This window comes from Neodiprion lecontei, chromosome 4 (genome assembly GCF_021901455.1).
Source record: "Neodiprion lecontei isolate iyNeoLeco1 chromosome 4, iyNeoLeco1.1, whole genome shotgun sequence".
Classification (NCBI taxonomy): domain Eukaryota; kingdom Metazoa; phylum Arthropoda; class Insecta; order Hymenoptera; family Diprionidae; genus Neodiprion; species Neodiprion lecontei.
In genome coordinates this window covers 6,706,469-6,718,955 of record NC_060263.1, presented here as the reverse complement: position 1 = coordinate 6,718,955, position 12,487 = coordinate 6,706,469, and the positions used below count along the sequence as shown (strand labels likewise).

General features: G+C 35.5%; 2 protein-coding genes across 6 annotated transcripts in view; one reads left to right on the top strand and one right to left on the bottom strand.

The window, feature by feature from the left end:
* Nucleotides 1-8,103, top strand: part of LOC107227058 — a 65,842-nt gene extending 57,739 nt beyond the window's left edge. Inside the window, exons 4-6 of one of the 2 annotated variants that reach the window (XM_046736254.1) lie at nt 1,006-2,398; nt 5,230-5,407; nt 6,701-8,103. In XM_046736254.1, the coding sequence (XP_046592210.1) occupies nt 1,006-2,398; nt 5,230-5,407; nt 6,701-6,964 (1,835 nt within the window). In that variant the 3' untranslated portion in view covers nt 6,965-8,103. Of the gene's footprint in view, nt 1-1,005; nt 2,399-5,229; nt 5,428-6,700 lie in introns of both variants that reach the window. The other variant, XM_046736255.1, reaches the window with a different exon arrangement.
* The window catches only part of LOC107227172, a 122,675-nt gene that overhangs the window by 94,990 nt on the left and 15,198 nt on the right, over nt 1-12,487 (bottom strand). For all 4 annotated transcript variants that reach the window (XR_006903679.1, XM_046736286.1, XM_046736285.1 and 1 more), the window contains one exon: nt 12,266-12,423. Coding sequence is in view for 3 of the 4 variants with exons in the window: in XM_046736286.1 (XP_046592242.1) it covers nt 12,266-12,308 (43 nt within the window). In the remaining variant the exon portion in view is untranslated. The remainder of the gene's footprint in view (nt 1-12,265; nt 12,424-12,487) is intronic.

Sequence of the window (12,487 nt, the reverse complement as noted above, 5' to 3'; positions counted from 1 at the left end):
AAACGAGACATCGCAATCCGAGTTTTCTTTTTTGTTTATAATTCCAATATTTTATATTTTCGTATCTTCCAAAATATCTTCGCAGCTCAACGGTTATATTCATTGAATAATCACTCACTATACGACAATCTCGTAATAAAATTATTAAAAGTTACAGAATTTTGAAAATCGATGATTAGACTGAGTTGCGAACTCTAAGCTTTGTTTTACTCGTATTTGTTTAAACATTTTCGACCTAATTTTTTTACTCTAATTCCACATATTTCCCAAAGTGCAAATTTGTCACGTCCTCTTCAAACAACATCAAACTGAAAGATTTTAATTCTGTATGCCTAAAATTAAAAAAATTTACCACAAATTTTTCCCCTGACTTTATTCCGAGTTTGACCGATTCAAAATTCTCTGAAGCAGGTATCCTCTGAGAATTTTCTATGGCTGATTTTAAAACTTAACTCACAGATCACGTCGTCGTCGTACTGAAACCGGTCGACGTCCGAAACGAAAATACATAGTTACAGTTGAATCATTTTTCACACTTCATCCACCGACCCCAATCCTCTCGCATTTACTTCTGGATATCGAGTTTACCATTGTGTTGATTGTGAAAATCTTCTCCCCACTCTCTCTCTCTCTCTCTCTCTCTTTTCTTTTTCCAATTCTAACTTTTCCCTCCAATGCATCCCTCAGGATTCATTTGTTCGGGCGCATGCATCGACCTGAACGTCTGTACGCGGACGTTTGAGAGAAGTGGAAACTTGCATGAAATATATAATATACGTATAGGTATACTTCCAACGGTAGACAAGGAAGAGTTTGGTACGCACGAATGTCCTAAATCCAATTCTCGTAGATGAAAGAATATCGCATGTAACATTTTCGATTCCAGCTTTGCAACAATACGAGTAGAGTAGAAACGTTAAAGAATTTTTCCCCTCGTCAAAATATTGTAAAACATGACTGTAACAACGACCGTCCGATAATTTCAATCGAAAAATCACTTTCCAGGAATCATGGAGCGAAGATTGTTCGAAATATTTGGAAACTCCGAGGAACGGAATCCATCCAAATTGGAAGACATCGAAAAAGACGATGAATTGGACAACGCGGAAGCGATGCGACTGTCGAGTATCAAGTTGGCGTTTGACGAGCCGATAGTTTCGGACGAATTGGAGGAAGATTGGGAAGGCGAAGAGCCGGAAGACGAGACCATGCATCAGGATGATTTCCTGGCCGACGATCCGTTCGAGGATGAGGGTCCAGGTTCGGTTGAGGTGTACAAGCTGGACTTGTCCAGAGAGAGGCCATCGCTTGGCGTCCAGACACAACCGCGAAAGACGAACGTGAGGTACAAGAGTAAAGTGCCAAAAAAGGTTGGAGCTTATGACCAGATGATTTTTAAAACGAAATCCAGCGAAGCGTCGGAGTCGAAGAGCACAAACCACGTTTCAAAATCGGCAAAACTTGACGAGTTTTCAGCATCGTCGAGGTCATTGAAGGACAGAATCTTCGGGGTTGGAGGCGTTCCGGAGCTCCAAGTTGGCTGCGAGGGTACCGAAGTATCTCAACGACAGAAGAGGTCGGATTTCGAGGATACGAATAAGCCGGTAATGCCCACTGTTCCGCTGTTAATCGAACCGGACTATGACTCCGACGAGTACCTGGACCTGACAAACGACGCCGGAAAAGTTGCGTATCTTCAAAAAATAGCCACGAGCGGATATTCGGGTCGAGGTGACATGGACCCAAGGATTAAATCTCCGGGAGAATTGGAGGCTAAGAGGTTACTGAGAAAAGACAATTTTCCAACGCGCGGTGACTTGGGAACATCGGCGAATCCGAACGTTACGGAGATGCTGGGATCGAGGACGTATCCACACCGGCGTCAGGTGTCATTTGTGGAGGAAGAAAAGTTTGAAACGAAGACGAGAAGCAAGCGAAGTGAGCCCTGGGGTTACAGTGAGGAGGAAAAAACTTTAGGATATAAGAAAAAACACCGTCATAACAAGCAGTGGTGCAAACGTAACAAAAACGATCCAAGATGCAAATGGGGAAAGAATAAGGGAAAAATAGTAGGCAGGATCATCCGCAAAAACGGCAAGCCCAACGATAAGATACCAAGAAAATTTCGAGGGAAAAATGGCAATTTATTGCGGAAACTGGATATGAAAGGACGACGAAGAACGTTCGAAAACATCACGGATCGCAGGAGGCAACATTCGTTGCAGCTACAGCATGATCAACCCGATGAGTCGCCAAAGGATGACGTGAATCAAAAATATCTGGACAAGTTCCTAAAACAAATGACTCCTAAAGTACGGCCCGATATCAACAAACTGTCGAATGAAGAAGGCAAGGATAACAGCCCGCGTGAGATACGCTTGTCTGACAAGACCATCGGGTAAGTAAAAATCATTGAAATTAGAAATTAGTTATTAGGGTAGTTACATTTTCTTAAATATCCTTGTTCAAGATACTTGAAGATCGTATGAGATCTGTAAAATCACCAATGAACAAACAGTTTTGGTGTCCGTGCACGAACGTTTACGACCTACTGACTAAGCAGACGATTTAAAACACTTCAAAAAAACATTAAACATCAGAGATCGAAAAGTTGAAAAATTGAAATGAGAATATTTATTTATAATTATTCCTAGTTGCTATCATACAATCGGTATTACAATGATCAATACCGATACTTATTTTTTTTTTCAAATATTACTTTAACCCTTGTTGGACATACTTCTGGCTACGATTATGACACACTGGGTCAATTTAACCTGGACGTTGCTTCATTCGCCTGTCACGAAGAACCCTTTATTTGATTTTTAGTTTAAAAAATTCAAGAATATACTCTAAACATTTCTTAATATGTCTACAAAATTGAAATTCAGAAAATATAAGGTTCAATTGTTTAAATAATTATTGAAACTTTTCGACTATGGATAAGTGAACAGTCAATGAATAATCCGTCCGGGTCAAAATGACCCGAGGTGTCAACAAAGGGCCAAGAATACGCATCTATCATCCGATTGTGAGTTTTGGTGAAACCTGTTACATCTCAACCGTTGAACGGTAACAAACATCAACAACTTCCACGGTCAGACTTGAGTTTTCAAACTGTCAACATTTGTTTGGAGTCTATTTTCACACAACACAATAGCCAACATTTGAAACTAACTTTGTCTATTTACGTAGAACTCTATTATCACTCAAGACACGAAATACGTTTCTTAATATTATATACTGGGACGCTGTTCTCAAGAACATTTTAAACTCACGGTTTGTGACTTATTATATCAAAACATACAAATTTCTTGTGCCATTTCTATAGACAAAACGCAATTACGAATTACTTGTTTTACAATTAGGCAAGAATCTTGATTATTTCTTAACGCGTACGGAGATCCGTGGCATTTTTATCCATTGGTAGGTTTTGCCGACCATTTTCATCATCGCTGGAATTACATATTCAATGGCTTATATAGACGTGGAATGAAAGCTTGGAATGGATATGATCCAACGTATGTTTCAATCGGTTTACTTCCTTTCTTACTTACTCTCAGATACCCGATTGCGGAATTTTATAATTTGCCAAACGAAAGACGTGAAGATTCAGCCTTCGGTCACGTTCGAAAAATGATCGATAGCCGATACGTAGCGAGGCCTGACCCTAGTTTAGTTCGCATCAACGCCCTCTATAGGTGTTGAAAAAGTATGGAATTTTTTACGGAAACTGATTACTAGAACCTGACCGTACACGGCGACTACTCGGCGACGATTTGTCAACGTCGACTAACGCTGGTCCCCTTCGTCCGTTTGGACAGGGTTCGAATTCGGTTGATTCAAGTAAAATCGAACATCCTGCCGCCGTGAACTTGGAACCAACAGTCGCTCGAACTAGCCAAACCAACACCGCAATTTCAGATGAAGTAGGGAGAGAATTGAAGAACGTTATTCGTGTTCGGAAATCGATAGCGGTAAACATTTTGATAGACGGTGTAACCTTTTATCGGTGAAAAACATTCTTTCCAAGCTTGACACCATAATGTCGTCGAGTTAAGTTTGGTGAAAGAGTACTTAGCGAGGATGGGAAGAACGAGAGCGTGAAAAGCTCCGAACAATGCGGTATCTCCTGGCTTCTTTTACGCCCATTCAAAAAACTGCGTGATCTACGTACACTGAGAGAAATTTTTACTTCCGGTTACCGCTCAGTCCTCGACTATTTTCATTTTTTAACACAGTCGAAAAATATCGTTCTAGGTAGAAAATGAAAATTAGTTTTATAGCCGTTACCGAAAAGTCTAGTACCCGTTACTATTCTCTCTCATCACGATCACTGTTCCTGTATTCTCTTGCGACTGTTGCGAAAATTTAACGCTCGTGCAACAATAAATTAACGTTAAAGCCTTGTTTGACTAAAAAAGTAGAGTAAACCTCACAAACTGATTTTGCGTTGCAATAAGCAAAAAAGGATCGACGATAGCAGAAAATGGTTAGGCGTGCCTCGTTTTTCGTAATTCCAACAATATTCAAACAGTTTTTTCAACGATACCTCTTTTACTCAATATTTCCAGCTACTGTAACAAATGAAATTTTTCTCAGTGTACATCACAGTTCTAGGTGTTTACGACGAGCTGTAATTTTCTGGTTAACAAGACCGTGCTGTGATTCTGCAAAGTAGAAAGCAGCTTGTCCGTTAAAATTGTCAGGGACAGAAGGTTTACGACTCGTTCGTACCTGTCGTTTACAAACGCTTCGAAATTTTCACGTCGGAACGAGCCTGTACTTTACACAAATTCGAACAACGATTAAAAAAAAGATGTGAAACCGATTTTTTTTGTCATTGTTTTCCGTAAATTTTCAACCGGCAATACCCTTATCAATGTATTTCGATATTTAAAAACGAGATAAGAGTTGGAGTTTTTTTAAGGCACTGTTTTAACGTATTTGTAAGTCATTACAAAACTTGTGAAAGAAAACCGCATCAGCATTCACACTTTTTTCACAACACAGATTACATGAAACAATCTGTAACAGTTACAGGGTTGCGTGATTGATCGATCGATCGTGTACTTCGATTAATTGACTTCGGTTTAATCCAACAAATGATGAATTGAAAGGACCGATCATTCGGTTGACCGAATATACATATATGCCTTAGCATGTGTGACTATTCTCCAGATTCGTACAAGGTGGACTGAAGATTTGAAAAAAAAAATTTATTTACAGGAAGTTAGAACCAGGCAAAGGCAAACCAGTTCCCGTGGAAACAGATCTGGTGAGACTATCATACTGGAAGACACTGCCAACGAAAGCCGTTATCAAGATTTTCGATGAAAAGAGAAGTGTAATTCGAACGGAAACTCCACCAGTTATAGCCAACCGGTACAATCCAAAGGACTTCAGGGTTAGTTATGAACCCACAAGGTACATGATAATGTTCAGTGTTTGTTTTTTTTTTTTTTTTTTTTTTTACGTAAATAAAAACCATTATGGATCCTATAAGATTTTCATTTCGCCAAATAACTTGAATGTCTACAAGCACGGCTCGTTCGATTTTGCCTCAAAAGATCCAATCACTACTAGTAAAGCCAAATAAATTAACCAACCAAATCACTAACGTATTATACATCAACAAAAGTCTATGCTTGACACTTGAGAACTATGTAAAAATATTTCAAATTAAATACAATAGTCAGCAATATTTCTAACTGTAATAAATTTTCTTAAGGATATATCAGATTTTGGTTATACAGTCCAGTTAAAAGAGCGTCGAAACGATTTAACAGAGATTTCAAATCATCATTTGACTGAATCTACTGTAAGTTCAAATGGGAATTATCAAGAAAATAGAATCTCACCACGGTAGAGGAAAATGAAAACGGTTAATTTTGATAGAGATTATACAGTAAATAATAGACTTGAGAGAGGCTAAATTATTATCCATCGACGTTTTTTATTGCCACAATCAATTAATAATAGCTCATTTTGATAATCTGGCAAAATGAATATATTTTGAAATAAAGGATTGGTTATTATTGCATACAGTCAACGAAATGAGTTACGATTTATATTTTTTTTAAAGTTGGCATAACAGTTACGAAATTTCAAAAAATGTTAACAAGTGATATACTCGAATGCGAATTCGTTTTTTTTTTTTTTTTTTCGTTTCTCCATATTGAGGGGACATTGTTCAGACCTAATTCGACTTGATAAAACACCGTTTCGTAAAATTCTGTTTTACGCGTTTCTTAGTGCGTGTTTTTCGTAATCAAAGCAGACGTTTCTATAACGGTATAATGAATCTGCGACTGCGCATGCGCAAAGTAATGAAAAGAGTACTTTTACAATTGCGCGCATGCGCTGTCGCGAAAAAATCTAACATTACGCAATCCTAACCTCAATTTTGTCTGCTTTTTGTTGCCAAGTAAAAAAAAAAAAAAAAAAAAAAAAACGCGTAACACGCTCTCGTTACATAAAAAATCGTTGGCAACAAAGAGGCGGCGGTCTTTTCGCCTTGCTTATTTTCAATAAATCTTCATTTTCGACTTCACCTACGAGTCACATCGCAAACTTACGCTCCGCCCGAAAAGACCGAGTCTCCCTCCTTGTTTCACAATACACTATTTGTTTGAATATTGTACTTTGTAACCATCGACACGAAAAATTGATACTCAGCGTTTAATTTCGTTAATTCCAGGGTTTAGAGCCGGCAGAGAGTGGCCCATCAGTTCCAGGCTTTCCGGTACCAAATCAAAGTTCTGACCTAATACCAGGACCACCCGTTTGCGCACTGGCGATAACAAATTGCTGCGGCAACCAACTATCGACTAATTGTTTAGAGTCCTACGGCTGTATCGGCGCTCATTGGGACTATGAATTATGTAGCGCCGAAAGAAAATCGGCTGCATTGGCCGAGATTAATACTTACTACCAGAATCTGAAGTCTCAGCCAACTGCATAGAATCAAACTTCGATTCTAATTTCATATTTTCAAAATTTTCCCGCCGTTTTCTAGTACAGTATATGTATATTAAATATTTTCATCGCTCGTGAGATCTGAATATAATCGATATCGAAATGAAGTTTCACGATGAAAAAAAATTGTAGAATTAGGTGGACAACTTACAGCAGCACCGATTGTGATAAGCAAAATTACAATTAACAGTCTCTTCTCGCATATGAATCGTCATGATATTTCAATATCCGTATAAGATAAAAGAGTTGAAACAAAAAAAAAAAAAAATTATTACTAAATAAATGTATACATAAATTACAAATTTTTATTATTTTTTTCTTCATCAAATATCAACTAATCTTTGCAAAGTTTGAATTTTGTACGCAATAGTTTCTCTTGCATTGAAAAGAAAAATAGAACAATCTTTTTTAAATCAGAGTTTCAAGTTTTTCAACTACCGGTAACTTACCCTTAATAATATTAACCTTAAGAAATATAAATAATCTGATCGTATTACGCAAATTTTGGTAAGTCCATCCTGTCGAAAGAAAGAGAGAAAAAAAAAAAGATAAGAACCTAAACTAACGATTGGAAATGATCGAGCTCGTACCATGACTTTTTTTCTCCAACTTCCGACTTGTAGCTAAATTTAACAGAACGAGGCGCGAGGAATATTTAAGAAAATAGATCGCATTTTATAAAGGTGCTAGTTTCGTTCCATTCTCGACAGATTCCTAATACTATAATTTATCTGTATCTCCTGCACAATATCATTTCATATATAATATTTTTTCTCTATATATATATATATACACTGGATGTGTTATTAAACGTAACGTAAAATAGAACGTACATATTATTTGATTGCTATTTCCGCACGTATAAATAAGTGAAATATTACCTGCAGGTATTTTAATTTTGAACAATGAAATTTCATAAATCGTAAGCATTAATTCTACTTCACAGATACATATATATATACATATATATATATAAGTCAAATAAACTGGTTGTAAGTTTACACGGTTTACAAATTCGCTATTGCATAATCGAGCCTGTCATGTTTGGAATTGTGCATGTTCGTTTCTAAGACAAATAATAAAAAATTGTATATTTTTTTTTTCAACCGCCGTATTAAACAAAGAGAAAAAAAATAAGAAAATTCCTAACAATCAACCTGTGTACATATTATATAAAGTGACATTATTTCGGCTTCGCAAGAGTGCCGATTTCATGTTACATACAACGTAACATTAGAATTAATTGACAAGGAATGAACTGTATAATTCAATGAAAATATAAGATCGCAATATCTAGCAAAATATATTAAGACTCCGATTAACCGTATTAAAAAAGGAAGTTGAATAATAGAAATGCTTATATATATATATATATATATGTATAATATGTATAATTAACGATTAATTATTATACAAAATCATTTACAACGTACTATTTAGTATACAAATAATGTTGCAAATTATATTGAAATAAATGATAATGTAAAATAAAATATACGTCATTATCGTAACGCATCGTAATCATTTTTTCGCGACTAACTCGTCAATTATTATTCGCATCTCTATAACAATAATAAGAGAGATTAAAAAAAAATCAAATATCAACACTTGCGATTATCTTTCACGCACGTACGCACAAAGTGCCGAAAAACTGAATAACTTCCTGCAACAGCAGATTATCGTTGCAATTGTGCTCGAGTATAATAATATACCTACTTTTTGTGAAAAAGTTTTTACCCACTTTCTCGATACACTTGCATAATCGTTGCGTATAAATTTAGAAACGAAATTCGGCAGATATAAAAAAATAAATTATTAAAAAGTTACGCCATTCGTGACAACCGACGTTGATTCGAAATTTTAAGATTTGGGAATACACGTGACAAATTTTTTAACCGCTTGATTCACGCTTTTTTTTTTTTTTTGCAGTCTTCAATTTATTAAACTCCTTTTCTGGTAAAAACTGCCGAGTATTTTGGCTCCACATAGTCCTTGAAATATTTCTAAGTTTAAAAAGAATGTAAAGTTTATTTATTTACTTACTTGCTGCAAAAATAGCTCGTGTAAACAAATTGACGATATTCGTACTTTGAAACGAAAAAAAGCATTTTCTGCCAACCTACCATGAAAATCCGAATGCCAATTTTAACACAAACTTAATACACACCAAAAAATTGCTCTTGTAGTTTTTTTTTATCCCCTATATTGGATCCGCCATTTAGAATTTTCTAATTTCGAGTTCAGATTGATAATCGGCTACCCCAAAAAAGACATTACATAAAGTTTGATCAAAATCGAATACCTTCTTGAATTTACATCCACCATATTGGATCCGCCATTTTGAATTTTATAATTTCGAGTTCAGATTCGTAATCAGCGACCCCAAAATAACCCATGTACGTAAAATTCCAGGCGAATCGCATGTGTAAGGAAAACTATTTGCATTAAAGGGTTAATTAAATCGATTATAGTTTTTTTTTTGACAAAAGCTGTTGACCGAAACCTGTCGTTTTTAAATTCTCCGCTGTCGGAAAATTTTCGAGACAATTTTGTATAGGAAATAATAAGTAAGCGGAGCATTTTCACTCCGAGAAGACACCTTTCATTCTCGACAGCTCCGAAAACTGACCAACGGAAACAACGAAGACCAGCTTTTCCTCAATATGGAATACTGGAAACTTATTCGCGCAGAAAGATAGGGAAATAGACGAACAACTAGGGCATGAGAGGTGCACACATTGTTTTGACTTTCATATCTGCCCAGGTGGTCGGGTATATGCAACGAAACGAAGGGTATAGAATTCTCTTATTCACCCTCCCTTCATTTTCCTGGCTGACTTCCTTCCTGCGCAAGCTCTTCCTCCGATTTTCAGAGTGAAGAAACATCACATTTCAAAAAGTTTACACGTGAAAGATGAAATATTCAAAAGCGACACGATCGCGTCTGGTGTGAAACGATTTTCATAGTGCTGAGTCACCGGATTTTTATATTTTCTTCAGTGGTTTTTTCACAATTTTTTAGGGGTGAGGTGTGAAAGGATCGGAAAATCGAAGGGTCACAATAGCGAGTTTGTAGAAAGATGAAAATGTAGAAAGATTAGAATACGAAGGGGGTTGAAATATCAAATTTGTTAAAAAAGCGAAAGTTTATTTAAAATATTGAAATTTCAATTAGATCAAAGTCAAAATTTCGAAATTTAAAGAAAAGAAAATTAAAATACATAATTATCAAAGTTCTGCTGCATTCTTATTCATTTTGTCTCATTTAAATTGTGACTTTCTGTTCTCTGGCTTTATTCATTTTGACATTCTGCGAAATAGATTTTTCCGTTTTTCGCTTGCCTCTTATTTTCTAATCTTTATTATTGTTTACTACGATCATGCATATATTATGTTTCTGAATATTACGTTAATGTGAAAGAAAAAAAAAATTAATAAACACGAAATTGAACGAATAAAAAACCAGTCCGATTATTCGTCGTTCTAGAGAAATTGCATTATTTGATAATTTTCTGCAGTCAAATATTTATACGAGGTAATCTGTACAAAATCTATGTTCATAAACAAAACGAACCCTGGTCGATCAAAGTCGGACAAACAATAAGATTTCAACATTTCAATGTTATTACAAAAAACGTTTCGAGAAGAAATCAAATTCATTTACATCAACTGTCAAACCTTGATTTTATCGCATTTTTCGATTCTCTGTTTTACCAACATTTTGTCTGTATACGGTAAAAAAAATTCCTTTCTTTCCCAGAGTTTTTTTTTTTTTTTATTTCCACCCATCTGAAATTGAGTTTATCGCTTTATCGCTCAAAAATGTGACTCCAAAAGCAAAACGTTCGCGAGTATCATATAGTATATTATGTGCGATGTCATCGCTAATCCGGAAATTACCGAGAGACATTCCAATCTTCAAGATTTTCCAGATCGCTGGAGGCTCTGATTAAACTCAGGGTGTCAAATCCCTCACGCCGTTTATTCGTTAAACGATTCATTCGCCTATATTTACACTATTTGTTGGTAAGTAAAAATCGTTGAAAATATAATTGATATGTTGAATTTTGGAGAGATTTGAAGTGAAGTTGCCTAGCTTGTGTTTACAATTTCAGTGTATTTTTAAAGATATCTGCATCGCTTAGGAATATAATAATTCGATAAATACTCAATTTGGGATTAGTTGTTAATAAGATGAATAAAAATTATCGATTTTCGACGATTCAATCTCGTTAAGGAGAGACTAAACTCTTTGATTTGGGTAAGTGATGAAAATGTCGGATAGGAATGATGATTTATTTTCTCTGATAACTTCCGCACTTAATGAAACATTAAATCGCGTAACACATAGATTTTTTTCATGTGAATGGATTTAATTTCATGATGTGGAATAAATACAATGAATAAAATTATTTACTTCCGATCTTTAAAACCACTGACGTTGGAACATGGTTGGAAAATAATTGGAAAATATAATTGGAGAGAACAGAATTTCATGTTTTTCTGAGAGAAATTTTCGCAATGAATGTGTAACTTCACCGTAAAACTCCCGTTTTTGGCACAAACCTTATATTTCAGGTGCGAGGTCGATTGACGGAAAAAAATAAGTGAAATTTAATACAATGCGGAAAAAAAGTACGTACAATAAAAATAAACATAAACTGTACCGATCATCGATCAAATTATAATAAGCTAAATTGATCGGATCAAAATCATGATAATCTGCAATCGGATTCACTGGTATAAGATTTTATTCAATAAATCAAAGCCAATGATAATAGAAGTGGATAAACGACGATCGACTTTATTTATACGTCTACAAAAGGCGAAACTACACGCATAGAATCACAAAGCAGGGAATAAAAAAATTGATCAACCGTCGTGATGAAGTTAAAAAAAAAAAAAAAAAAACAGAACGTTAGTAAAATTTTATACCGTTGATTTGATCAACGCCGCGAGCTTATAATCACCGATCAATTTATACAGCAGCATTCAATTCATCTTCTCGGTGATTCCATTCCGAGATAAAGTAATTACGTAACAAGCAAAGAAATTTATTTCCGATTTTCCCGTTAATTTAAAAATTGGTATTACAAAATAGGACGCGGAAACGATTAAGCGAGAATGACATTTTTTCCTTATATTCTCCTCGATATTTACTTTGTACAAATTATTAAACAAATGTTTGATCAGGTATACGCGCAGCATTTAAATTTCAAAATACATGCTCAGGGTAATGAAAATGACGGTATGTATTTATATGTAGGTAAAGATGAAATTGACTTACCGTCCGAACGCGGAGCTGCGCTTCTCTTGTCACCTTTTCCCATATTACGAAGAGTTCCTTGGTTGTTCCACAGCTTCTTTTACTGTCCTCTCCTATTCTGGATATCCTTCCTGTGTGTTTCTTCTCTGACGTTCCTTATCGCGTATTCATTGCTTCATCTGGAATCACGAAACCATATTTATGAAAACGAAGTTGGTGGTGGTGATGGTAATAATATATAGT